This window comes from Ipomoea nil, unplaced genomic scaffold (assembly GCF_001879475.1).
Source record: "Ipomoea nil cultivar Tokyo-kokei standard unplaced genomic scaffold, Asagao_1.1 scaffold0505, whole genome shotgun sequence".
In the NCBI taxonomy this organism is placed as follows: domain Eukaryota; kingdom Viridiplantae; phylum Streptophyta; class Magnoliopsida; order Solanales; family Convolvulaceae; genus Ipomoea; species Ipomoea nil.
Window position 1 is genome coordinate 3,252 of NW_017616933.1, and position 27,123 is coordinate 30,374.

General features: G+C 39.3%; 4 protein-coding genes across 8 annotated transcripts; 2 read left to right on the forward strand and 2 right to left on the reverse strand.

Moving 5' to 3' along the window:
* Positions 1 to 922: 922 nt before the first annotated feature.
* On the forward strand, positions 923 to 9,177 carry LOC109173940. 2 transcript variants are annotated; one of them, XM_019323263.1, is made up of 8 exons: positions 1,165 to 1,233; positions 3,455 to 3,580; positions 4,858 to 5,046; positions 6,728 to 7,535; positions 7,958 to 8,289; positions 8,483 to 8,670; positions 8,771 to 8,837; positions 8,920 to 9,177. In XM_019323263.1, the coding sequence occupies exons 4-8, from the start codon at positions 6,752 to 6,754 to the stop codon at positions 8,974 to 8,976; spliced, it is 1,428 nt and encodes a 475-aa protein (XP_019178808.1). In that variant the 5' UTR covers positions 1,165 to 1,233; positions 3,455 to 3,580; positions 4,858 to 5,046; positions 6,728 to 6,751; the 3' UTR covers positions 8,977 to 9,177. The 2 variants fall into 2 exon arrangements, with proteins under 2 accessions (XP_019178809.1, XP_019178808.1); XM_019323264.1 differs by lacking the exon at positions 3,455 to 3,580 and having other exon boundaries at positions 923 to 1,233.
* Positions 9,178 to 9,837: 660 nt separating this feature from the next.
* LOC109173941 lies at positions 9,838 to 11,626 on the reverse strand. The gene is made up of 3 exons (XM_019323265.1): positions 10,986 to 11,626; positions 10,754 to 10,857; positions 9,838 to 10,191 (listed from the first exon to the last, which is right to left on the reverse strand). The coding sequence occupies exons 1-3, from the start codon at positions 11,568 to 11,570 to the stop codon at positions 9,939 to 9,941; spliced, it is 942 nt and encodes a 313-aa protein (XP_019178810.1). The 5' UTR covers positions 11,571 to 11,626; the 3' UTR covers positions 9,838 to 9,938.
* A 949-nt stretch (positions 11,627 to 12,575) lies between these two features.
* LOC109173933 lies at positions 12,576 to 15,777 on the forward strand. The gene is made up of 4 exons (XM_019323254.1): positions 12,576 to 13,280; positions 13,809 to 14,105; positions 14,313 to 14,712; positions 15,752 to 15,777. Exons 1-4 carry the CDS (start codon positions 12,576 to 12,578, stop codon positions 15,775 to 15,777), a joined length of 1,428 nt encoding a protein of 475 aa, XP_019178799.1.
* A 4,112-nt stretch (positions 15,778 to 19,889) lies between these two features.
* On the reverse strand, positions 19,890 to 26,678 carry LOC109173939 (B3 domain-containing transcription repressor VAL1-like). Of its 4 annotated transcripts, none has more exons than XM_019323260.1 (14): positions 26,406 to 26,678; positions 26,111 to 26,260; positions 25,278 to 25,359; positions 25,088 to 25,204; positions 24,220 to 24,845; positions 24,018 to 24,114; positions 23,732 to 23,906; positions 22,773 to 22,849; positions 22,620 to 22,697; positions 22,298 to 22,522; positions 22,126 to 22,175; positions 21,700 to 21,813; positions 20,893 to 20,960; positions 19,890 to 20,802 (listed from the first exon to the last, which is right to left on the reverse strand). In XM_019323260.1, exons 2-14 carry the CDS (start codon positions 26,221 to 26,223, stop codon positions 20,063 to 20,065), a joined length of 2,562 nt encoding a protein of 853 aa, XP_019178805.1. In that variant the 5' UTR covers positions 26,224 to 26,260; positions 26,406 to 26,678; the 3' UTR covers positions 19,890 to 20,062. The 4 variants fall into 4 exon arrangements, with proteins under 4 accessions (XP_019178805.1, XP_019178807.1, XP_019178806.1 ...); XM_019323262.1 differs by having other exon boundaries at positions 21,700 to 21,765; positions 26,111 to 26,306; XM_019323261.1 differs by having other exon boundaries at positions 19,890 to 20,775; positions 26,111 to 26,306.
* Between the last annotated feature and the right edge of the window lie 445 nt (positions 26,679 to 27,123).

Sequence of the window (27,123 nt, forward strand, 5' to 3'; positions counted from 1 at the left end):
GCTCTCGACACACCTTTTTAGGGTTCTCCTCGCGCCAGTACACCGTTCCGACGTATAACTGGCGGGCCCAGGCTTTTCTGGTGTTCGTTGAGTCACCACCTTCCGGCCCGCCGACTATCATGTTGATAACCGGCTTCTGACGCCACTGAGCCTCCTCCTCTTCGGGAGGTCCAACTCAACCTTTGGCTGGTGGGTGCACCTTTCAGTAAAATGTATGCCTATCTCGGAGATAATGCGAGTACTCGGAACCTTTTTGGTATTCTCCCCCTCTGGGTGTTCAATCGTCTGTCCTTTTACAAGAATGGAGGAGCCTTTATATAGTGGCTCCTCCTCTACCGACTTGAAGGCCTTTAATGGCCGACTTCAAGGCTAATTAAGATACGGAGTCGTTGGACGCCATTACTCGGTCGACCAACGGCTCTCCCAGGCTTGTAACGGCCTGACCGAGTCCTGCTTTCAATGTCTTAACGGCTCCCTTTTAAACGAACCTCTTCAATGCTCTCAACGGCTCCTTGAGCCGAGTCCTTTCCTGGGCTTGGGCCTCGGTCGACTCCTTGTCTCGGCCTAAGCTCCTACTGGACTCCTCTTAGCAGCTCTGAACTGGGCCCCGTGCTTGGGCCTGGGCCGACTCCCGGACTCGGCCCAATTGCTCTTCGGGCTCCTCTCGACTCTGGCCCAGTTCTCCTATCTATTTTCTTTGGGCCCCTATCTCTTGGGCCGGGGTCCTCACCCCATCAATGATAATTCAAAAGTATCACCGCTTTAAGAAATTGCAAAACATAATTTTAACTAATTTTGTAAATTTGGTTACTTACAAATATTTTAATATTAGACATAAGTTTCGCGCGATGCGCGTACAAAATGCTAGTATGTATTATAATTATACAAAAGGGCCAAAACCAGTAATCACGTATTGCCCTATTGGCCCTATTCGCCTAAACCAAACCAGTAAACCCTCTGTCTCTCAATCGCTCAAAGACTCGGAACCTTAAATGCAGGCGCAACCGCAGCCCTCTCTGCCTCCCTCTGTCTCTCAATCGCAATCGCGGGCTCGCAGCCCTCTCTCGAAGACTCGAACTGATGGCTCGTCCTTAATCGCGAACCGTAAATCGCAGGTCGCCGCTCACCGCCTCACGCCGGAGTCGAGTCGCCGGTCGCCGGAGTCGCCGGAGTCGCCGTTCGCCGGAGTCCATAAATCCAGGTCTCCAGAATTTCAATAATCAAATATTCAAGGTAATTTCTAATTTTATATAATTCTATTTGTTCACTTTAAATTTTGTATTTAAAAAAATCATATGAATTACTGCTTTTAAGGGTGTGAAACCTTTCCTTCGTCTTTCAAACAAATAAACGATTTCATCGCCTTCCCTTCCCCATCGTTCGTAACTGTAACAAAAAAGATAACTCAACACCAAGTTGGTATCCACTTCTTACGAAGTGCCTTCGTAAGAAGTGCTCAAGTTCGACTCTCGAGGCATATTTATATGTCGAAGATTCCAGTCCTGTCGAAGGCTAAGTCCCTGATATAGCTCAGTTGACTAGTTTCAGTCTAGTGCCAATTCAAAGGAGAAGGCCCACAAACCTAAGATCCCAAACTGAAGGTGGAACAGGTCCCAAAGCGAACAACAAAGTTGGATGGAAAGACAGATAGCAAAAGCATAAGACGAAGCAATAAGTATAGTTGGCTTAAGTCGACCAAAAGTCGTTGCTTGCCTATTTCAGTAGGAAATTTGAACAGCTTCGCCTTCTTTGAACCTGAGAAAGCAGCTTTGCTTTTGAATCTTAGACTTCAACCACTGGCACTGGCTCACCGCCTACGGCCACTTTACAGTAGCTTCCTAGGGACTCTCTTTCTTCCATAGAGAAGGAACTTATCCTTAGACTTTTGGAGCTTTGGCTTTGGTTTGGACCTGTACTAGTCCGAGAAGTGAGAGCACCAGGTTGGAAGATGCTGGTTCGAGAGGACCCGGAAGAATGCTAGTAAGAAGGAGGCTAGTTTGCTAGGTTGTAGATCTTCTCCCTTATTCTAGTAGAGAGGAATCCCCTCAATAAAAATAATATCTTTCTCTACGCCGTCAAAAGCCTAATTGAGACAAATCAGCTCTTAGAGTTCTCCGGTCTTTGCTCTTGAAGATCCGCTCTTGAGAACCTCTATCTCTTTCTTCAAAGCCTCATTCGAAGCCAGTCAGTCAGTCTTAGAGTATATTACCCGCAAGTTCATCTTCTTTGATAGTATTAATATCCTATCCTGTCTATAATAGTTTATTAGACAGCCTCAGCAATCCAAGTTCCAGCTGGTTCTCAAACTTCAGAGGTAACCTTACTTGGTAGAGCTCAATCCCAAAATCAGCGGCAAGGTGGAAATTTCTATCAACGGAAAAATTAGTCTTGGCTAAGCCTTAGGCTAGTGAGTCCAAAGAGGCAGAGTCCAAGCAAGGCAATCTTAATTGGCATACTTCACTAAATCAGTCTAAGCCGGAAAGCTGGCAAAGTCTAGCTGCGTATTTCCTTAAGTCAAAAAGTCAAGCGGGTCGGCGTATAATTAGGGGTTGGAGGCTGTTTCGGGCTTGTATTCTTACTGAGCGAGAGTTGGACTCAGGGCTCTTTCTCGTCAAAGCAACTTTATTGATGAATATATATATTCAATCCATCCAGCCAATAGGTATACTGCACACCAACCTACTCTCGATGACAAAATGAAAGCATAAGCAAGAAGTTTTAGCAAAGGACTTGGGTAAATCATCATTTCCTTTCTGTGCTAGGAAGACTTTCATTCGCAGTCGTAAGGCCGACATGTCTTCATCCCGAAATAAGTTGATGCGGAATCTCGTCTCTTTGAAAGGTAACTTGAATTAGCAGTCGGACTGTGAACCATTTTCACTCGTTAGACCTCCCAATATAATTGATTTGAAGGACCGACGGAGCGCTAACTAGGAAGTCTTTACCGAGAGGCGTAGCAGAACACTAACCCAATCTCGAATAGAAAGAACGAAAAAAAACTACAAATCAATTGAAATAAACTGTGTTGTATCTGTGATTATGTGTTAGTGTTACTGACTTAGTGTGTTAGTTCATAACTTCATACGAATATGTTAGTTCATAACTCTGTGTTATTAACTCTGGTTAATTCATATAATATGTTAGTTCATTCTAGAATATGTTTAAGTAATTTAGTTTATTGAATTAAGTACACACTAATTCACAATGTTAGTTTATTCACTGTTAGTTTATTTCAGCACACACTAATGTTAGTTTTTTTTTTTTTTTTTTTGAAAGGACACTAATGTTAGTTTATTAAATGTTAGTTTATTAAGTACATACTAATGTTAGTTCATTCACTGTTTCATTATTTCACCTTTTAATTTTAGTATTAAATTCTTTTTTTAATTTTAGATTGGCAGTATGTGGAAGCATGCTTATTTTTATTTTTATTTTTAATAATGAACTATGGCAGATAAGTAGATTGGCAGTAAGCAGTATGGTTGTATGGGCGTATGGCTATGACTTGTGAATTTTGAAGACCATGAAGTTCATATTGTTTGTTTATTTAGTATGTTTTGTGAAGACTATGAAGTTCATGGTAAGTTAGATAACCATTTATTAGTATAAACCATTTATTGTGAAGACTATGAAGCATGAAAATATGAAATTATGAAGTTCACTCTCGGTTTTTCGGTTACCGAAATAACCGACCAAAACCGACATAATCGGTTTCAGTCGGTTATATGTGTATGTTCGGTCAGTTACATAGGTTAAAAAAACACCGTTATTTTTTCGGTTATCGGTCGGTTATTAACCGTAACCGACCGATGCTCACCCCTAGGTAGTGGTCTGTAGTTTCCCGTTCGGGAGAGTCAGAACTGATAAGGGGAGGGGTAGGAAGTGGTCTAGATCGGGTATATGGAATGGGCTCAGTATATTTGGCTTAGTTATATGTAAATAACTTAAATAGGCAAATTATTGTGTGGACCATGGTCCACGTAGTGTTGTATGGACCATAAAAGAAAATATATTTTTAATGTACTAAAAGTACATTATTTGTGTACTGAATGTACATTATATAAAATAATGTACTTTTAGTTTTTAAATAATGTACTTTTCATGAATACAAAGTACATTTTTAATATACTAAAAGTACATTATTTGTGTACTAAATGTACATTATTTTATTGTATACAAAATATGGTCCATACAATAATGATTTGACTTAAATAGAGTTGGGCTGGCAGTTGGCCCTTTTCTTTTTTTCTTTTATTTTTGAGAATTTTTGAGATAACCCTTAGCTAGGCTAATACACTATGATATATATTGTTTGTTTGTGTGTGTGTGTGTGTATATATATATATATATATATATATATATATATATATATATATATATATATATATATATATATATATATATATATATGTACATGACATGTTTATGTATAATTGTAATTGTTATAAATATTAATTAATTTTTTTAGAGAGTTATATTCTAACCATTGTTAATTTGTTTGTTTATTTTGTAATTGGTTGTGTGCATATGTTGGTTATTTGTGTGTCCTCATTTGTCTAAATTTATTTTTATGTCCTTTTCCCTTTCAGAGAATAATAATTTTCAATCATATGAGAAAAATAATCTTATTACTACTGTATAAGTCTTATCCGTGCATCGCACGGGTACAATACTAGTTTAGTAAATATTTCGACGGAATTAACGACAAAATTTATTCCGTCACGATTTATTTTTTAAATTTTATTTCTCCCCACTCTTTAAACAGCGTCTCATTAGGGAATTTATTTTTTAATTTTGTTTTTGTTTATTTTATTTTATTTTATTTTTTAATTAACGAGGGAATTTATTTTATTTCAGCCCTTATTTACTAAAATTAATAAAAGAAGCTGAGACTCCAAATGAGACAGAGACGCTTCCCCATTCAGCCTAATTCAATTCTGCGGATTGAAGCTTCCGCCGACCGCTGACCACGACTGCCAACCACGACCAGCCCTGTCACAGCCGGCAGCCCACTCACCAGCGTTCAACAGCCACCGTAACAGCAGGTCAGGCAGCGTCTGAAATTAGTGATAACGCTGTTTTTCCTTTCCTTTTTTTTCCCCCAAATTATGTGTGTTTTTGCTTTGCTTTCCTGTTGCTTATAAAAAAATGTGGTTGCTATTGTTATGATTTTGATGTGCTTCACTGGTGAAAGCAGAAGATATTGATGTTTTTTTATGCCTTTTCAAATTGCATTCTTATCTAACTGCTCATGTGGTTGACTGTAGAACAAAACACACACACCTTAAGTCTAGTTTGATTATTTGTTGTTTGATTTATTATTGTTGTTTGATTTGTTGAATGTTCAGTCTTCACTGATCTTTAATAAAGACTTAACTAGTTATAGTTTAAGAATATAAATTTATAATAAACTAATTAATATGAGTTAATTATCATGTAAATAATAAAAGTCGTTACAAGTATAGATTTATAGAATAGATACTATCTTATAAAGAATTACAAGTGTTTATGAAAAATATAATTAATATGAAGTTTGAGAAAAAGAAAAAAGAAAACACATGTATACAGGGTAATAATAAAATCAAATTAAAGTGAAAGTAATGAAGAAGACTGCGGAGTGGTTTATTCAAATGGTAGTCTACAGTCTAACAGATGAGCAGGGAAACTTTTCACATATTTGTTAAGGTCAAACACGGGGAGATGTCTCTCCATTTTATGATTTACAAAAATTGTATAAGGCAGGGAAACTTTCATTTGGTAAACTGAGACATCATATTTTATGAAAATCACAAGGATGAAAAGTAAATAATTTGCATCTTTAATTCTTTATAACTGGTAGCTAGTCTGTGACAATTCTTGATATGAAATTATGAATATCTCACACCGGATTACAAATGGAAGAGATGGATTTATTCACTTTATGCACTTGAATCTAAACATAAAGATATAGCAAAGATATCCTCATATCCCGCTTTTGTAAAGCTTTTGCAGGTTCTACTTATTAGTTACAGAGCCTGGAGATACTGAATGCCTTGTTTTGTAATTTATTTCTCACAGGACTGTTTCCGCTGGCTCAGAAATTTACTTCAAATTATGACCGAATTGCGACAGAAATATTTTCGTTGCAAATTTGCGACATTTTTTTCCATCGCCTTATTTTGCGATGGAATTATTCTGTCGTCTATCAATATACAACAAGGTGTTAGACGACGGAATTCCGTCACAAAATGTGATTAACGACAGGATTTTGCCCATTCGCGACGGAATTTTTCTGTCGCGATTCGCGATTTTTCTTGTACTGTTGGCACTATGGGCTTTATGGCTATTTAGTATTGTATGTATGTATGTTAAACATACTATGTTTATTAACATTGGCTATTATAATTTACATTTATTATAATATATTTAATATAAAATATTATTTAAATCTAAATAAGATTAATAGATGAAAAATAAAATAAAAAATGGTGGCATTTGTCTAAATGAGAAGGGTATAATAGAGTTAGATGGATATTGGCATTTTTTTTTCTTATTTAATGATTAGTCCAGCGAAACTAGTATATCACCTAAGTTAAAAAAAAATAAAATCAACTCCCAAATTTTACCACTGTTAGATTTTAGGGTTTAGGGTTTTTATTCAGTATTTCTCTTCCCTCTTTTTCTATCTTTCCTTCAAACTCAACCTACCTGTGAATTCATTACTAATGTTGTCACTCTGCTATTAGGTTTTAGGGTTCTTTTCCCTCAATTCATGGACATTGACCCTGATATTTCTCGGTGGATTCTTGAATTTCTCCTCCGGAATCCTCTGGATGATGGCACCTCGAACGCTCTTATCCGGGTCCTCGCTCCCGCTAACGACAATCTGGGTCTCAAGAAGACAGTCCTTCTAAGAGCAATGGAGTTAGAGGTTTTAAACGGTTCAGTTACTGAGAAAATGCTCGGTCTCCTTGAGAAATTTGAAGAGCTTGAATTTCGAGAAGGAATTCAAGCTTCGGAGGAATTAAAGGCAGCATATTGCGCCGTGGCAGTGGACTGTACCGTGAGATTTTTGAAGAAGAATGGTGGTGAGATTAGCAGAGGGGAGTATTTTAGTGCTGTTAGGAGGATATGGAGGCAGAGGATTTGCAGAATGGAGAAAGCGGATACGTCTGGGCTTGTCTCCAAGGAGTTGGGTAATTGGAGGGATGCAATCGAAGCGGCTGTGTGGGAAGATAGTTTTTGTGACAAAGTGATAAGGAGTGAAAAAGTTGATGTTGTTGAGGCTGTCCAAGTGTTTGTTAAGGAAGCAAAGGATAGAATGGGGTCTTCGTTCCTTGAATATACAGCTGAAATGCTAAAAAATGATAATAATTTAAGGGAGCTTCTTCTATCAGAGAACAGAGAAGATAAGGGTGAAACTGATGGGAAAAATGATAATAATATGAGGGAGCTTCTTCCACCGGAGAATGGAGAAGAGCAGGGTGAAATTGGTGGGAATGATGCAGCTTTGCCTAGTGCTAGCCAGGACACGGCACACCACAATAATGGTAGAGGTAAATTTGGAGTTTTTCTGTCCAGTTATGAACTTGGAGTGGTAAGAATATGCATAGTAGCTATACTGTCATTCTGTGCAATCCTGGGGCTATAATTTTTATCCTATTGATTAAAATCCTAATAATAAATGTATATGAAATTGGAATTCCCTCTAGGTAATAGTAGCAGTAATAATACTAATAATGATGATATATTATTATTATTGTTGTTTACGTGGTCCTATTTGCTATTACTACTATTACTGTAAATTCAGTTGTTTTAATTGTAATTGTAATGTTCATATATATATATTCTCATGAAAATTATTTTATTTCTGGATATGTCATAGTTTCATCCACATTCATGTGATAAAATTATTACATCTTCTTTTGGATTGAAATCAATATTATGCTTACACTATGAAATCATTTTTTCCATGTAGAATTGCGTCACTCTGCACGCAAGCCTACTAAAGCACCGCTGGTTGGGACATCCAGAGGTGCCAAGATTGCTGATAGGGATGATTTGAGAGCTGAGGCACACAAACAGTATGATTTACCAGCTTCTCCTGAGGTCAATAAAGCACAAGAAGCACTTGAAACAAGTTTCATGGAATTGCGAGCCGTGGTTAAGGACCCACTTCCAGATGCTTTGCTTGAAGCTGCAGCAATTATGTGTCAACTGTCTAAGGGAAATATGGGTGATCAACCTATACAAGAAAATGCGTCCAAGCGAAGCTTGATGGAGCGGAACAGTACAGCCCATGTACATGAGGTGAATATTCTTGTACTTTTTTTTTTTTTTTTTGAATTTATTTATTGACTATTCTTGAGAGAAGTCAATTCCAGTTGCATCTAAGATTGGAAGATAATTGGAGTAAAGTAGAATAAATAGAGCATAAAAAAGGTGCATGCATAGAAAGAACTAAATTCATGGATTGATTTTGAGCTTTGAATTGTCTATGCAGTGGAATGATTCAATAGATAGCTTACCTGAAGTATCAGGCAATCGTGAAATAAGATCTCAGTTACCTACCCCAGAAAAAAGGAACATTTCTCCTTTGAAGAAGTATGAAATGAACAGATTGACAAAGAGGAGAAGACCTAAAAAATGGAGTTTAGTGGAAGAAGACACCTTGAGGACAGGTGTAGAGAGGTATGTGATTGATTTTAGCCTCATCAATTAATAGAGTGATTTTTATTTCCAAAGATCTATTCGAACAACCATTTCCTTTCATGTACACGTTTCTTTGAAGGTATGGAAAGGGAAATTGGAAGTTCATTCTGCAGGCTTATCGTGACATATTTGAAGAGAGGACTGAGGTGAGCATTTAAGTATTTGAGTGTTGTTGGTGCATTCCATATGATAGTATTGTTTGTATAAAATTAAGATTATTTTGTTCAGGTTGACTTGAAGGACAAGTGGAGAAATATGACTGGTCCATTGGATAAAAGTCACTAGTGTATATACATTTATTTATAGGTGACCCTGTATAGCATTAGCATTTTCATTTTCATCTGTGTCAGGTTGGTGGTTGTTTATGATGCTGTCCTTCCCCCTAAAAGCCATGTGACATGGTTGTGTATTGTTAGAAATGAATTTAACTCTATGAAAACAGGAAGCCTATAAAATCATCTTTATTTTAGCATGTCCTTGATTAGTATTTTTTACAAGTTGATGAGAATACATACATTGTTGCCCCCTCCCTGTATTGGTGAAATCAAACATTTTGCTGTAATTTAATTTATTGCATTCTTGTGTTGTTTCAAAGTTGAGTGAGACATACATGAAATGAGTTAATACCCAATATAGTCCTCGACTATAGTGGTTTTACTCAATTTAGTCTTAAATGGCTTTTTGTGCTCAATTTAGTCTTCAACTTTGATGGTTTTATTAGTCCTTTGTTGCAAATTCTGCTAGTTGACTATTAGAAATATAGTCCTAATGGTAATTTCTCATCCTTCATTTCATTTGAGATGATTCATTCTTCTTCCCCTTATTAAGTTCACACAGAAATGGAGATCTTCATCTCCAAATCAATTTTCAACCCTAAATAAATAAATAAATATTTGTCTACAAATTTTTTAAATAGTTTTTTTAGTTGGATTTGGGTGCCCGGTCCTTAGAGAAGTAGCAGAGAAGTTGCAATAATGAGAAATTACTATTATGATTCTATTTTTAACAATTGACTAACATAAATTATATAAAACTATTAAAATTGAGAACTAAATTAAGCATAAAAAATCATTTAGGATTAAATTGAATAAACTCATTATAGTCGAGGACTATATTGGGTAATACATGAAACCAGCCATTCACTTGTAGAAAGAAAGAAAGAAAGACATGTTAACAGTCAAGCTTAACTTAGCTTAACAAAAATGTAGATGTAAAAACAATTAATGTGTTAAAAAAAAAAAAGATTATTAGAAAGGTAATGCATGGTGGTGTGTGGGTCCCGAATATGGTGAGTGGGGAGAATTCATCACAAAAGACGGAGTGTTAGGAGTATGCAGCCTAGGTGGTGGGGTTCTTATTGAGGTTGAAAGCATGCCACTCTGGCTAGGTCGATTATCTCTGGACCGATTTGGGCCTTTCTCGGCCCACTTGAGTTCTTGTTGCCTTACAGCGTTGGGATACCCCATGCACCACCCCATTTCTCCTGCTTTATGTATGTATCTGTCAACATTCACAAAACATTACTTATCATTATTTCTTTATTTTTTCATTTTAATATTCCAAGAGATAGATATATCTTTGTTATAAAACCTAGCTCAGAGATGCCAGCCGGCAAGGATAACAAAACAATAATTATGTTTCTTGACAAGAAGATGCAACCATTTTTTTTTTTTTTTTAAATATAAGATGTTGGAAAGGAATAATTAATATAATGACCCTGTTTGGTAAAATAGTTAATTATAAGTTAATATTGGCTTATTTGACCATTATTAGCTTTTTGATTTGGTTAAAAAATTAATATAAGTATTTGGTTAATTAACTTTTTGTAACTCTAAAATGCTAAAATTCAAAAAGTTGTTCAAAACAACTTTTTTAATTAGCTTTTTGAGAATGAAAATTATATTAAATAGTTATCAACTAACAACTAATTTACCAAACACCTTTCTACAATCAGCTAATGTTATCAACTAGTTATACCCTCTAATTAACCCAATCAGCTAACAGTTAACCGCTATCAAACAAACCGCCATTTACCAAACATGTCCAATATATAGGTAGATACCTTTGACTGAATCTTCTGCCTAAACATTCCACACACTTCCTACCTTCCGCCATATCTCCCATGCCAATCCCCACGCACTGTCTGCAGTATACTCTTCCGCAAACCTTTCATTTTCACACAATTAATAATTTCCATTATTTATTATTCATTATCATTTTGAGGGTGCAAATTATATATGGAGAAAAAAAAAAGTAGTAGCAAAACTTGATTGAATTATATATATATATAATACCAGGCAGCGGTAACGGAAAATATAGATGTAAGTAGTGCAAAGAGTGCAGATATTGGAGTGGGGAATCCCAGGGCGGCGCCGGCGTGCTTGGTTTGGAGTAGCAGCCGCCATTGTCGTCATATCATCATTATCAAGATAACCCATGCTGCGATCCACTGATACATGATGACCATAAGGGCTAGCATGATGATGATGATGTGCATGCCCATTTATCGCATGATGATGGCCATAAGGACTGCCATGGTGGCTGGCGTGCCCATAGTGAAGATGGTGATGATGAGGGTGGTCGAAATGATGAGTGATGTTACTGGTAGGATTATTATGAGTGGATGATGCAGCTTCCAAGGCTCGACTGAAATCCAGGCTAGGAAGCTTTGCCAAGGACGGCGGTTTATCGTCGGAAGTTTCAGAGGGCGGCGGCGGAGATTTTTTGTGCATTGAAAGCTGGGAGGAGAAGGCAGAAGCTTTTCTTTGGGTGATTTCTGCGAGTTCTTTAAAAGAAAGGTTGACTGAATCATCAGGAACTCCTAAGTATAAGTCTTGTAGCTCTCTTCTTGCCTTGGCCAAAGTTTCCAAATCCCCCATTCTCTATTGTTTTGTATTGTTATCCAGAGAGAGAGAGAGAGAGAGAGAGAGAGAGATGAGAGATAATACTAAAGAGTAGAATGGGTATGAGAGGTTGAGGAATTATATATGCAACTATGCAAGCAAGGGGGAGGTGGAAGGGCCAAGGGAGCGTGCAGGCCGGTCATCAACTTAATTAATTTACCTGAATTTAACCACGAACACCAATTTAATAATAATATAATAATAATCTCCCCTATACTAATATTTGGGAGTTGCCAATTGCCCCTCAAAAATGGCACCCCTTATTAACCATTGATCTCAAATCATGTGGTTGAAATTTTTTGATCTAACATTTGGATTTATTTTTGTTATCAAATGCCCTCAATTTTTAAGCGAATTACAACTTTATCATTCTATAACTCACTTTTCTTTTCTTTCTTCCTTCTAGACAAAAATTCATTTTACTCACAGGTACCCTGCACCACGCCGAGAGTTGGACATCTCTTTCCTTTTGTTGCTTCTGTTGTTCCTTTTCATTTTCGGCGCAACTTCGTTTCTTTAAAGTTGACCTCCCGAAATTATCTATTATGGCGAACTCAGATGCTTCCGTTTCTTGAAGGCCAAGGGCTTCTAGGGTTTGTTGATGGTACAACACCCTTTCCGACGGCATCGCCGGCCCTAACGTCGACCGTGGACAGTGCCCCGGCGGTGGTTTCCGATCTCCCCGCCCTGCAGCTCGCTTGGCGTCGGCAAGACAAGGCAATCATCTCCATGCTCATCTCCTCTTTGTCCAAGGAGACTCTTCGTTTCGCCGTCGGCAAGGCACCTCTCGGCAGCTTTGGCAGGTAATCGAACAAACCCTAGGTTCATCTACCCGCTCTCGTGCACTCCGACTACTCGGCGAACTTCAGGGGCTCCGTCAAGGTGATTCCTCAATATCTGATTACCTTGGTCGTGCCCAAATGTTGATTGATAAATTGGCCCTCGCCGGTCGTCATGTTGAGTTGGATGATCAGAATTTATATGTGTGAGACACATTATACTAAATTCTTAATCTATTTCTTTTCGCGGTTTACGCCGGAGTTCCGACCGTTGGTGGCAACTCTAGCCCGTGGTGCACCTGTTCGCCTCCCGGAGGTTGTAGATTTTCTTGTTTCGCAGGAGTGGATCTGTTCAGACGATGGTGTGGCTCTCGGCGCACCGGTGGCCTTGGCCGTAAGTCGTGGTGGTCACGACGGTCGCGGTGGCAGTCCGCAAAACCGAGGCGGTCGCGGTGGCAGTCTGCAAAACCGAGGCGGTGGCGGCCGTAGCAGGGGGCGCGGCGGTCGCGACCGGGGGCGGTCCAATTCGGGCCCTCGGTGTCAGATTTGCAACAAGCAAGGGCATATAGCTACGGCGTGTTGGCGTCGTTTCACTCCTGATCCGGACCCTCAGGCGAATGTTGTCGTTTATGGTGTTGATGGTTCTGTGGACGACTCTCATCAGTGGTTCCCCAGCACTGGTGCCACAAATCATGCTACCCTTGATCCCACATTATTGACGTCCTCTACTGCATATGATGGTCCAGAGACACTTCGGGTCGGCAATGGTATAGGTTTGCCTATTGTTACTATTGGTTCTGCTTCGTTAGCCACTAATTCTAGGTCGTTTCGTATGTCTGATGTTTTGCATGTTCCTGGTTTATCTTCTTCGTTATTATCTTCTCAGGGTTTTGCTAAAGAGAATAATGTCTTTTTTGAGTTTCACCCTTCGTGTTTCTTTGTGAAGGACATTCAAACCAAGAACACTCTTTTTAAGGGGCATGCGTCCGGGGGTTTATATGCCTGGCCTGCCTCGCGTCCGGCTCCCACTGCTTTCGTCGCTGCACGGTCTTCTCTCGTTTGGCATATGCGGCTTGGGCATCCACACTCTCGGGTCCTGCGTCAAGTTTTAGCATCTTCTAGTCTTAGTTCGTTTAATCCCAGTGATCTGCCAAATATTTGTTCCTCTTGTGAATTAGGCAAGTCGTCTCGTTTTCCTTTATCGCGTGTTGAATGTACTAGTTCGCATCCTTTAGAATTAATATATTCAGATATTTGGGGCCCTACGCCGATACTTTCTACAAATGGCTTTAAATATTTGGTATTATTTGTGGATGATTACACTCGTTACGTGTGGTATTATCCTATGCGAGCTAAGTCTGATTTATATGCGATATTTGATAAGTTTCGGTCGCTTGTTGAACGTTCCTTCTCTCGTAAAATCATGTCCTTTCAGTCTGATTTAGGGGGAGAATACAAAAAGCTTGGTTCGACTCTCGCGTCATTGGGTATTCGACACAGGAAGTCCTGTGCGTATACTCATGAACAAAACGGCAGAGTAGAACGCAAGCATCGCCATGTTGTCGAAACAGGACTGGCGCTAATGGCCCAATCCTCTGTTCCGTCTCGTTTATGGGATTATGCCTTCGAAACTGCTGTGTATCTTATCAATAAAATGCCCACTCGTGTCTTGTTTGATAAGTCTCCTCACTACCTCTTGCATCGGTCTCCGCCCTCTTACTCATACTTACGGGTTTTTGGGTGTCTATGTTTTCCTAATCTGCGGCCCTATAATCGCAACAAACTGCAGTTTTGGTCGTCTCCTTGTGTCTTTCTAGGATATCCCCCGTCTTTTCGTGGCTATCGTTGTTTAGACACTAACACTAACAAGGTTTTTATCTGTGGCCATGTGCGCTTCGATGAGACTGTCTTTCTTTTTGTTGCTTCTGTTGATTCACAGGTACCCGCACCATGCCCAGAGCCATGGGGTGTTGCGCCGGTTGTGCCTCTTGGTGAGCCGAGTGATGTCTCGGCCTTGGATCCTCCTGTCGTGCCCGAGCCACACCGCCAGCAGCCCGTTTCTGCCAAGCGGACAGTCACGGACCAGCCGCCTGCTCGGCCGAGGGGTCGATCCCGTCCCGCGCCCTCACCCGTCCGGTATCATACGATGAATACGCGGAGCTCGGGACCACATGGCCATGTTGCTCTATCTACTAACGTCACTACTGAGCCTACATGTTTTACTCAAGTGGTCAAATTTCCCGAATGGCGAGATGCAATGGATTTGGAATTTAATGCCTTGGTGCACAACAATACATGGCGGCTTGTTCCTTTTAAATTCGGTATGAATGTGGTTGGCTGTAAGTGGGTGTTTAGAACCAAGAGGAAAGCTGATGGTTCGATTGAGCGTTACAAGGCTCGTCTGGTTGCCAAGGGATTCAATCAGGTTGCTGGTGAGGATTTCTTTGAGACCTTTAGTCCCGTGGTTAAACCGACTACGGTACATCTTCTTTTATCCTTAGCTATTTCTCGTGGATGGACTATTCGACAGTTGGACATACACAATGCTTTTCTAAATGGCAATCTCGCTGAGACGGTTTATATGCGCCATCCCCCTGGCTATGAAGACAAAACGATGCCCGGGCACGTTTGTCTCCTTCAACGTTCTTTATATGGGCTTAAGCAAGCTCCATGTGCTTGGTTCACTCGTTTGCATGATTTTCTGGTTTCGGTTGGTTTCTCACCTTCCAAGACGGATGTCTCTTTATTTATATATTCCCATGGCAATACTCGTCTATATTTTCTGGTTTATGTGGATGATATTTTGGTTATGGGATCTGATCCGGCTCATGTGACTGCTCTTATTGACAAGTTGGCTCTTGAGTTTAAAGTTCGTATATCGGTGTGCCCTCGTTCTTTCTGGGTATTGAGACCGTTCCGTTGTCTGATGGCATGCTTCTGTCTCAACAACGGTACATGAAGGATATTCTCAAACGAGCAGGTATGATTGATTGCAAGCCCGTGGCTACTCCGGTTTCAACCACGAAGGCCGAAACTGATGCCGTGGTACCATACGCTGATCCCACACAGTATCGCAACTTTGCAGGTGCTCTACAATATCTTACGGTAACTCGGCCTGATCTTTCCTATGCAGTCAATCGTTTGTGTCAGCACATGCACTCTCCCCTACTGCGGATTGGGCGGCTCTCAAGAGGGTGCATGTTACGGTATGTAAATGGGACACTACATCTTGGTCTTAAGATTGCGTCTTCTCCTTCTCTGGATATTCATGCATATTCTGATTCGGATTGGGCTGACAATCCTGATGATCGCAAATCTACTAGTGGTTTTGCAGTATTTTTGGGGACTAATCTTATCTCATGGGTTTGTCAAAAACAGCGTACTGTGGCTCGTTCTTCAACTGAGGCTGAATACAAAGGACTGGGTGATGTCTCTGCAGAGGTTACTTGGCTCGTCTCTCTGATGAAGGAAATCGGGTTTGCGCCACCTTCTGTGCCCAAACTCTGGTGTGACAATCTGGGAGCTACTTATCTGTGTGCTAATTCGGTGTTTCATGATCGCACCAAGTACATTGAGATCGACTACCACTTTGTTCGTGATAAAGTCGCGAAGAACGAATTACAAGTCAATTTTATTTCTACCAAAGATCAGATAGCGGATATTTTTACTAAGTCTCTTTCGTCTGTGCGTTTTAATTTACTCCGTTGCAAGCTCAATGTTTTGGCTGACCAACCTTGTGCTTGAGGGGGAGTATTAGGACTCTACTAGTAGTATTAGACTAGATCTCTATTATATTAGTAGTATTAGACTAGATCTCTATTTCGTGTATTTATATACTTTGTATCCGCTGCTCTTGATCAATACACAGAAAATATATTCTCATCACTTTCCCTTCTACTTTCTTTCTTTTCTTTCCTGTTTTTGTCTCGTTTGAGGATAGCTCTACGTGACTATTACAGTGTTACCATTTCCCCCTTCATTTTTTCTTTTTAATTATTTTTTCATTTTTTTTCTTAATTATTTGTTTTCTCTCTCCAAAATTGAACCCAAACCTATACATTTATTCTTCCTCATTTCTCTTCTTCACCTCCCCCCCCCCCCACCCCCACCCCCACCCTTACCCTTACCCTTTTTTTTGTTTCCAAGTCTAAGCAAAAAATTGTCTTTTAACTCTGAGAGAGTCACTTTGTATATATTTTTAACTGCAAAAGAAACTTAAATACAGAATGCCAGAACTAGGTTACGAACCTGTAATAACATATTGGCTATGACAATGGAAAACATTATTATTAATATTATTTCTAAATAGGGAAAATCGCACTTTTGGTCCCTCAATTGTTGCCCGATCTGCAATGTGGTCCCTCACTATCAATTTCATTCAATTGGGTCCCTATTTGTTGTAAACCGTAGTCAATTTGGTCCTTCGGTCAGATTTCTCTCAAACCAAGGTTAAATCCATGGACAAAATGGTAATTTCGCTTTACCCTCTTTACCCCATCAGCAAGGTGCCAAAGGCACTCCATCTCCGACCACCGCAGACCGAGCTCTGCCAGATACAGTAACCTTGCCGGAGTAAGGTAGTATCTCCGACTTCCATTCAATCATTCGCAGAAGCTTGACCACGGATAGACCCAGTTGACCAACTGGAAAATACAGAGGAGAACTGGCACGAAGCTTGACCACCACAAAAATCCAGTTGACCAACCGGAAAAACCAGGAGGAAGAACCACCGAAGTTCCTTTATTAGAAGTGTTACCGGTCGGAAAAACCAGAAAAAAAAACAGGAAGACGGTGTACTGTTGACTATGGAAAAATTCTAAGCAAGATGCTACTCTCCGGTGAAGACCTCCGTTGACCACTCAAGAAACCCAAATGGATAAACACGAATACCCAAGGGAGAATACGCTGGAAAAGTGAACGATGGAGAAACCCAAAAAAATCAAGAACTTCGAAAGAAATTCAAGAAAACTGATTTAAAATCCCTTAGAGAAAAGTCAACCAAATTAATTTATACTAAGATAATTAGACCTGAGGGTTCGTCGATGAATCCATCACTTGGGTATTCGTGTTTAATTACACCTGAGGTTTCGTCGACGAAGATTGGGTTGCGTCTTGGACTTGATCGAACACTTCCCCTACCACTTCTAGAGGCGCGCCACCCATCTCCATGACCGCCAGATCTGTTGCTACCTCGCCGAAGATCAGCCTCTGCCCATCGCGCCAGAAAAAGGAAGAAGGGGAGAGGAGTCGCAGGAGCTGCTACTCGTTCGTCGCCGGAAGGAGAGTTTCCTTGTCTGCTCACTGCCGTAGCCACAGCTCGCCGGAGGAGCCGCTATCCCGACCTCTCGCCGTCGTCGCCACAGCTCACAAAACTCCACCATGTCGCCGCTGATCTGCTGCTTGACGTGGAGGAGAGATAGACACCGAGAGACGAGAAACAAAGGAAGAGAAGGGGCTGTTGGAGGGGACCCAGACCTCGCTAGATCTGCTTGTTGCTTGCTGCTGTAAGAAAGAATGGTGGCGTTTGCAAAAAATAAAAATAAAAAATAAAAAGAAGAAGAAGAAAGAATGGTGATAGAGAGGGTAAAGCGAAATTACCATTTTGTCCATGGATTTAACCTTGGTTTGAGAGAAATCTGACCGGAGGACCAAATTGACTACGGTTTACAACAAATAGGGACCCAATTGAATGAAATTGATAGTGAGGGACCACATTGCAGATCGGGCAACAATTGAGGGACCAAAAGTGCGATTTTCCCTTCTAAATATTATCATCGATCAGAAATTAGTTGTATGTATTTCTAACAATATTTTTATGACTTACAACTCAGCCTCTACATTCAAAATCACCTACATTTACTCAAAGAAGTTTATTCAACTTCTTGTGTCTGTTCTCATAGTTGAATCATTTCTCCTAGAAAGCACCACTGACTACATGTCAATTGAATCATCAACTTTTCTATGTCATGTGTTCTGGGTCAGACAAGTGGGAAGTGCATTAAGTTTAATACATTTTTGTATGAATACAATTAGATATTCAAATGCCACGACAATCAATAATAAAAGATTCTGAGAATGTTAACAAATTATTAGGTAGGAATTGGTTAGCATCAAAGGAGAAGCTGAGGTAGGAAATTTTGTAAAGGAGTTGGAAAATAAGAGAGAAATGTTCGTTGCTAAAAGATCTAAATTTAGAGTTGGATGATGCAACATTAAGACTAAGGAAAGTGTGCTCCTACTATTTGAAGAGAATTGAAGGTTTGGGAAAATGATGAGTTCTTCTTCCTCCATATCCCCTGCAAGCTTTAGACGAAATTGATTGTTCTCTTTTAGGCCTAAATAATTGATTGTTGTCTAATGCAATGTATATACGATATTTTGTTATTAATAATATAATAATGTACTATTAATGTTTAATTTGTTATTATCTTGTTCAGAATTATAATTATATCATGTTGATTATTAAATTTTTTGTATATTATACCATTTAAAAATAAGAAAATATTAATTTATTGTTGGGCATGACGTTTCGCGCAAAGCGCATGCCTGCGACTAGTAATAATAATAAGAGCAAATACCAATTTTGGTCCCATAAGTATTAGCAAAATGACAGTTTTGGTCCACATGTTTAGTTCCTACCAATTTTCATCATCCACGACTATTGTTTTAGTACCAATTTTCATCCACAACTATTGTTTTAGTGCCAAAACTCGTCACGCCAGTCACCCCTTCGAATTATGATCTCTATTTGAGCATGATAAAGAGATTTAAGCTCTAAGATCTATCTCAATTCGCAGTTTTCATCCTCGAATTAAGGTAGTACAAGGAGGAGAACTGTGAATAGGGATCGTCCTTAGGGCTTAAATTCATTTATTTATGCTCATATTGGAATCTTAAGTTGAAAAGGACAAAAATGCCCTTAAAATTTTTAAATTTCGGGATGTCTTAAATAGATGGGTGACCGACGTGATGAATTTTGGTACTAAAATAATAGTCATGGATTAAAATTGGTACTAAAACAATAGTCGTGGATGAAAATGGGTAAGAATTAAACATATAGACCAAAACCATCATTTTACTAATACTCGTGGTATCAAAATTGGTATTTGTTCAAATATAATCTATCTATACTATTAATAAAAACAAAAAATATCATATTCTAAACCCAAAATTTCTGGGATTCAAACATGGCTGTATTGCAAGAAACACAACTAAGATGCAGACAGTACAAGTCCGGCCATAGTAACGACAGAAGCTGGGCGGACATTTTCATTCTTCATTGCCTGCCTACCTGCCCCTATCTTATCTGCTTTCTAAATTTCCTCTAAAACCAATCATCCTTAGCTTCTATCGGATAGTTTAATGAATGGTTTTGTCCTTAGCACTAAGACACAGTCAATGTGCTGACAAATGAGTCATACAGATGGCAGGCAGAACAATATAATTAATGTTTGTTGTCAAAGACAGAACATCATGCATGTTTTGGAAACTTCAATTCTTGAGCAGAACACAACTAATTTAATGGTCACTCATAGTTTAAGTATTCCTGCAAATGTTAGTATGGCAAACAGCTAATGGAACACAAACATGGGCTGTTTGTTACATTGTATGAAGTGTGAACTATATGGGGTTGTACACAGATGCTCTATAATTTCCCTACGCAAATGATATAAAGAATATATATATGTTTTACCCTTGTGCAGGCTCATTCTCTGACTTGGTCTCCGCGGGGGTTATGTGTCTATTATTGTCTGGGTGGTTTGACTGCTTTCCTTTGGTTTCTTCGGTGGTCTGTGCGAGCAAACACTTACCCGTCGTCATTGCTAGATTGTACGTCCTAGAGGGAAGGTCAGTGTCAGCTCCCGTGTTTATGCACAGTAGTCCAGATGCCTCCTCGGGTTGCATGTCATCTTCACGGTTAGGGTGGCAGTTCAGGTCTAGCTGACCCTTGCTAGTCCCGACATCCTCCTCCATAGCATCATGGCGATCTTCCTTCTGATAGGCCTCGTTCTCTGGGTGGTTCATAGGTATTGAGGTGGGTTCATTTGCAGCAGCAGCATCTTTACGAGGAAGTTTATCTTTATCCTTCCCCTGTGCAAGTTCTAACTCACGTTCTGATTGTTTTTTCTTCTTACGCTGCATCAGTGTTTTGAACCTGCGCTTCACGGTCAGGCATACGTTGCATTTACACGTGGCTTCGTGCTTGCCCTTCCCACTGGGCGGCTGAATGCAAACGATACAACTACAGCCAGGGCGGTGCCGAGGATGCTTTGTGGTAGCTCCGGCAGAAGGCTCCCCCAACTCACTCATGCTCTCTCCCAACACTGCAACAGTCGCCAAGGCGTCTAGGCCAGAAGGCTCACCGTCGTTGCTGCTTTCAACGATTCTTCGTCTCTTGGTTTCTGGGCATGAAAATGTCGCAAATTTGACTGCAGAATTTAACACAGGAATTAGACTTCCATAATAAAAGACCAATAATATGGTTAGATATAAGTAATGAGATCGTATCTGATTCATACCCTTGCTAACTCTTAGGAATGCATCGAGTTCTTTTTGATTCATCTCATTTGGGGCAGAGCACGAGCATCTGGAATAAGCAAATGTGTATATAGTGAGTCAATGAAGTTAACTCCCTCTCTCATTCTTCTCACTAACTTTTCATGTGGGTATTAGTGTATTCCAAAGTCTAAGTCCTCGTACCAATATCATAAACGAGAAAAACAAAAAAATCTCCCGGACAGCAGAACGCCCACTGGACTACCGCTGCTCCACTTTGTCACTAAGGTAGGAAGTTGTCCTAGGTTTTTTACTTAATTGATACTCCGTAAATCTTTTCACCACAATACCATATATAACCACTCCAATCTTTCCCGCAAAAGGTGATATTCCCTCATCCCTAGGGCCCACCATACCCCGGCCCGACAGGATACAGGATAGTGTTGCAAAATTCGCGCCTAGGCGCTCTAGGCGTTCTAGGTGCCCGCCTAGGCACCCTAGGTGGTCCCCAGGCGCCTAGCGATTTTTTCAACATTGATACAGGATAGTGGGGGGTAAATCACGTTGACACAACGGCCCATTAGGTGGAAGGACCAGTGCTTGGGGCCCACAAGGAACCCACTACATTGGGTGAAACTCCCACACTACTACTGCAAAGGCTCGATCCTGTGTCTTTGTCCACAATCTACCACCCGGGAACCAACTGAGCTGCCCGTGTAGGCAAACCACACCAATCTTTTCACCTATTTGATGCTAGCAAATAAAATCTATATAACAAAGCCTCAACCTATTCCTCAAGATTTTGGGTGGAAAGGTATGTACTAATGTACCTGTTTGAGTCCCAAACATTATCCGAGCATGTCCAGTTTGCTGGAAGGAGAACGTGCACAGGCAACCTACGCCATTTGGAGCAATTGTCACATTGAGCCCATTGTTCGTGCTCTCTACAAAACGGGGGGTGAATTTCAAATAAAAACGGGTAAATAAAGAGACATACATCCCAAGAAGCAAAACAGGCTGAAGATAGTAGCTAGTAAGGCAAAATAAACGGGACTACGTTAGAAAGCTCTAAATAAAAGGATGTAGTAACTAGTAAGACAACAAAACAAAACAGCTACAGAGGGATCACAAAGGCATCTTCCATTGCCATTAACCTTTTAAAAACTCAAAATTAACCTCTTTAATTTATATGAGTTGAAATAGAAATTTTATACATTACATGCATACTTGAATAGTTGAATCAAAATTTTCCTTACCCAGATGATCGAGAGGTGAAGATTGTCCTCTTTCCAAAAACCGGTGGTTCCTAGATAACAGAAATAGGATTATGTTCTTCCGTCCATTAGTGCATACAATCTTATACGGGGTATAAATACAAGAAACATGCAAAAACACCCTGTTAGCTTACTGAATAAAGTTAGGACTTACATCATATTCTTCAAATTCATGGTTCTCAATCACAACTATAGTTGGATTCACAGTTGGAGGTGGACGGAGCAACTCCTGTGCTTCTTCCCAAGTGATCCTCAGCTCCATAGCATCTTCGGAGTGCATCAGGAGCCTTTTATTTTTGCACCCTATGTTCCGAACTTTCTTCTTCTCTGGAGAAAGCACATTTCTTTGCAATGGCTTGTCAGTTTCTCGGCCTCCATTCTTCTCGATCATGTTTGGGCATCCAAAAGCATTCCAGTTAGATTAAAAAGAAAAGGAAATAAATGAAAAGACGAGGGACTGGTACAAGATCACGTACAGTATGGTTGTCGGTGGCACCAGAAAGCGGAATTTCTGTAGAACAGCCACCATTGGCAGGTGTTGAATTTTGAGAAACCTGTTCGTGATAGTAAATTTACTAAGACACTATAAAGCAAAAAATAAAATAAAATAAGCGAGTTTGAAGCTCTACCTGCATTTCAGCATTATTAGTTGCTTTTCGGAAGCCCATAACTAGTTTCCCCTCAGGATCTATTCGACTGAAAGTAACTTTTGGAACAATGAAGAATACAGTTCAGATTGAGAAATTAAATAGATAGTAACAGTAAACTAATGCAAAATAGAGGAACGATCAAAGTTTTATTCAATAAAAGATTACACTAAGTGGGGTTAACCCAAGCCAAGATGGCAAGAGATCCACCCTTGTAACCACAAGGTAACGAGTTCAAATCCTTGCCCCCTTGGTTTGAGCCGGTCAGCTATGGGTAACCTAGTCTAGTTTACTTCCTTGTGGTCTTTTGCTTACTAGGGTCAAAAGGCGGGGTTTACCTACACCCAAAAGGGTTGTGGGGTTTCCCTCGTCATCCAAAAAGATTACACTAAAAAGTCATTAATAACAAAAACATGGTTTATCAACTAATGACTAATATGTATTTATGGTTTCAATTTGTTAGTTCTTGCGGTTTAATAATTTATTAGTTTTCACAATAGGGCATTTAAATTTATTTCTGGATGTATTTCTTGAATAATAATAATAAATGAGTGACTAATTTGATAGTATTTTTATCCAAATACCCTCCACGTACAGTTAAGGTTTGTAACAGAAGTTAACAGCTGGGGACCGAATTTGCTACCTTTTGGTGTAACTTACGAAATCACTCATGGATAATTCCCTTCACATCAAACCTTACAATTAAGGATTAATTTGACCATCTGCATATAGCTTAGGGACCGATCCAAAAATACATTTCCCCCAAATTTGAAACTTAGGCCGTACATAATGGATGCAATTTCATTACCGTAATATTAATGATCACAGGAAAACTCACGAAAATAATAACCACCCATACATAAAAAAAATACAATAAAAAGATATATTCCACCAATGACATTTGATTATATATGATATTCAAAACTAAAGGCAGGGGATACCTGTATCACCGGCTTGCAATTGCATATTTTGTATACAGGGGGTAACACCCTCCAGAACGTACATCCTGCTGTTGTTATTGGGCCAAAATCTAAACTGAAACGTCCACTCTTTCCCTTTTATATCCTGCATCCTTATTGGTATTCCTTCAGAATGGTTAATATAAGGAAAGTACGCCTGCAAAATAACAAACCACATTATTAAGTCCTTGGACAGTGATAAAAGATTATAATAAACACTTATTGTTGTGTATGCCACAAATTATAATTCTACAGAATAAAAACTTACTTCGGCGCACGCCTTGGGGAGGACTAGGCGACCAATCCGGCCAGCATCGCTAGCACTCAGAACCTTTTCGAATAATGGCACAATAGTGGATTTCAAGCTTAAAGTAACAGTAAAGGTAACAACACACAGTGGACTGGGGAAAAAGAACGGGAAGAAATCATTCATGCATTATATTATTATGGTATATATACTGAATGGATACTCTCCAGACAATTTCTGCAGTTCTTGGTCTGTAATCCTAGGCCAATATCGAGGCAATAACTGATTCCGGCCGCCACGCCCTTCGGCGGGAGGCCTTGCAACACGTGTTGGTGTAGATATTCCGCTTTTTGATTCAAACCCTGAATTCGAGCCAGCTTTGGGTGGCTTGGGCAAAATATGGTGTGGCTTCTGCCCTTGTTGAAATGGAGACACCTTGCCAACCCCAGAAGGAAAAGGTAATCCCGAGCTTGAAGTACTGATGGGAGTGCTCAAAGAGAAATTTAGAGATGGCTGATTAAAACTGTCGGGTGCATCTTTGACAGCCTGTTTTGGTATGCAATTTTCTGCTTTTTCAAGTACAGAAGTTCTGAGAGATTGTTGATTAAGATTCGGGAAGCATGACATGACTTCCACGGCAGGAATGATTGGTTCTTCTCTTTTAATTTTGTCATCATTTCGAGATTTAAAAAGTTGGATAGGCTCACGGGCCTCTACACTCTTGCCTAATTGCAGAAGCCTTCCCTTTTCTAAAATATTCTCATCCATTCTATTTTCAACACGGATGGTCTGTGTATCATCCTTGTTCTTCATGGCCAAGATGCCACTAGGCACATCATCATTAGGTATCTGCACGACACGAACAGTTATCAGATGGTAAATTAAAAAAATACATTGGCCCTGGTTGGTAAATGGTTGTTAGCTGATAGCTGTTAGCTGATTGGGTTAATTAGAGGGTATAACTAGTTGATAACATTAGCTGATTGTTATGCATTTCAACGCTGATAACATTAGTTGATAACACAAAATTCATAAATCCTCTAATATTATGCATTTCAACGCTGTTTTTAACCATCATTGTAGCATATTACCTGTATTGGTCTCAAAGCTTGACCCCCCAATATCCTTGCACAGCTTAAACATACTATTCCTCCAAGATCCATATATTCAAACAGATATTTTGATGCAATGCACCCGCAGTGAATACGCTGTCATATAATATTTAGTTAGACCCAGAAAGGAACGATTAACTTCTACAAAATTTAGACACGTCATACTTGCCTTTCTACACATTCTGCACTCCTTCCAACCAGACTCATCCAGGTGGAACGTTTCACAAAAAGCTACCTTTTCGTAAGCAGATCTACATCACACACGACACCAAAACGCATGATTTAGCCATAACAATTACAGAATAAGGTATCAGTTGAACCAGCAACTTTAGGGTACCAAAATAATAGTAGCATCCTATCAGCATCCAAGAAAATAAGCAAAAAGTAAAATCGAGGAAACTGTGATAGTTCAACGAAAAGTGGTAGGAATATGAATATATTATATATCCCCTGGCTTCCCAAAAACAATTTATTAAGATGAACATTTGAGGGAATGTAAACATAGCATAACAAAATATTAGGTCTAATAACTGAAGACCAAGGTGACCTTAGTGTTATTAACACCTCCTATAGTTTAGGAAAGAAAAGCTCAGCCTTTTAAATTCTCCCCATATTCACTATCCCCAAATGAGGCTATTTTTAAGGAAGAAGCAGCATTCATGTAACCATTATATCCAAACATGATTTAAATTTTGTGTTCCTACTTTCAGGGGAGTAAAATGCTCAAAATGTGACACACCAGAAAAATCCAAAATGTAGAAAACAATTCAAATATGCAAAAAAAAAAAAAAAAAAAAAAAAAAAAAAAAAAAAAAAAAAAAAAAAAAAAAAATGAAGAAGATTCCTATGCATACAACAAGCCCCTTTGATGAGCTACTTCAGGGATTCAAAATCCCCAGTCCCAAATCAATCCAAATACAATTGAAATATAGGAAGGGGGAGGGAGTAGAGAGAGAGAGAGATGTATATATATATATATATATATATATATATATTGATTACCCGCAGCTGTAACAAAGGATAGCAAATCCACCTGATTTCAAGCCCCAACCTTTTTTCCATTCAGACGACGTCGTCGAGCAGCAGAGCTCGTTCATGCAAACATTTGACCCCATTCTCCCAAAAATCAAACCTTTGAACCCAAAAGGGCCTCCGTCAACACTCCAACAACACAAATTTCCCAGATCAATCAAAAACCCTAACCATCCGGATCAGAAAAAAAAAATTCAAACCCAAACACAGCATTAAACACTATAATGCAAACAATACTGAATATTAAGAATATCACACAGCTCACCTTGCTCAAACTATCGAATGTAACGTACACATGGACCGCAAGCAAGCCTCACAAAGAATCAACCCTTTTGCTATCGCATAAGTTAAATCTGAAGGGTCAAAGGCAGTTAAACGGTGAAAACGGCGGTGGCCGTCGGCGGGGCTTGTTTTTGTATAGTGGATAATATATCCAGATGAGAATTGCTTTATATATATATATTTATTTATTTAGAGAGAGAAACAGATAGTATATGTAGAGAGAGAGAAGCTATGCATGCAAAACAGAGAAGAGAGAAGGAGTTGAAGAGAGAGAGAGAGATGCACAAGATGCATGCACGACACTTGAATCCGCAGCGAAGTCGTCTGTCTCATTCGATTTTTTCCACGCTACTCAAAATTACTGTGAATATTTTAACCATTTTCGTAATATTATTTTTTACTTTTTCTTTTCTTCCACTTTATTATTAAATCGGATTCGTAGATTCAGATCCCATGTTCGTACTTCGTAGTTCGTACGACGTCAAAATTTGTAAATAAAATTCTTTTTTAAAAAAATATTTTTTCAAAAAAAAAAATAATAAAATTACTGTGGGGTAAATCATTAGTCAACAATCAACGTAGACTTTAACCACTTTGACTGAGGGAGACTTACGTGCGCTACGGTCACTCGTACAAAAAGTACTACCCACTGGAGGTACCCTAGAAACTACTATTTAAATTTTTTTGAAAACTTTTCCATT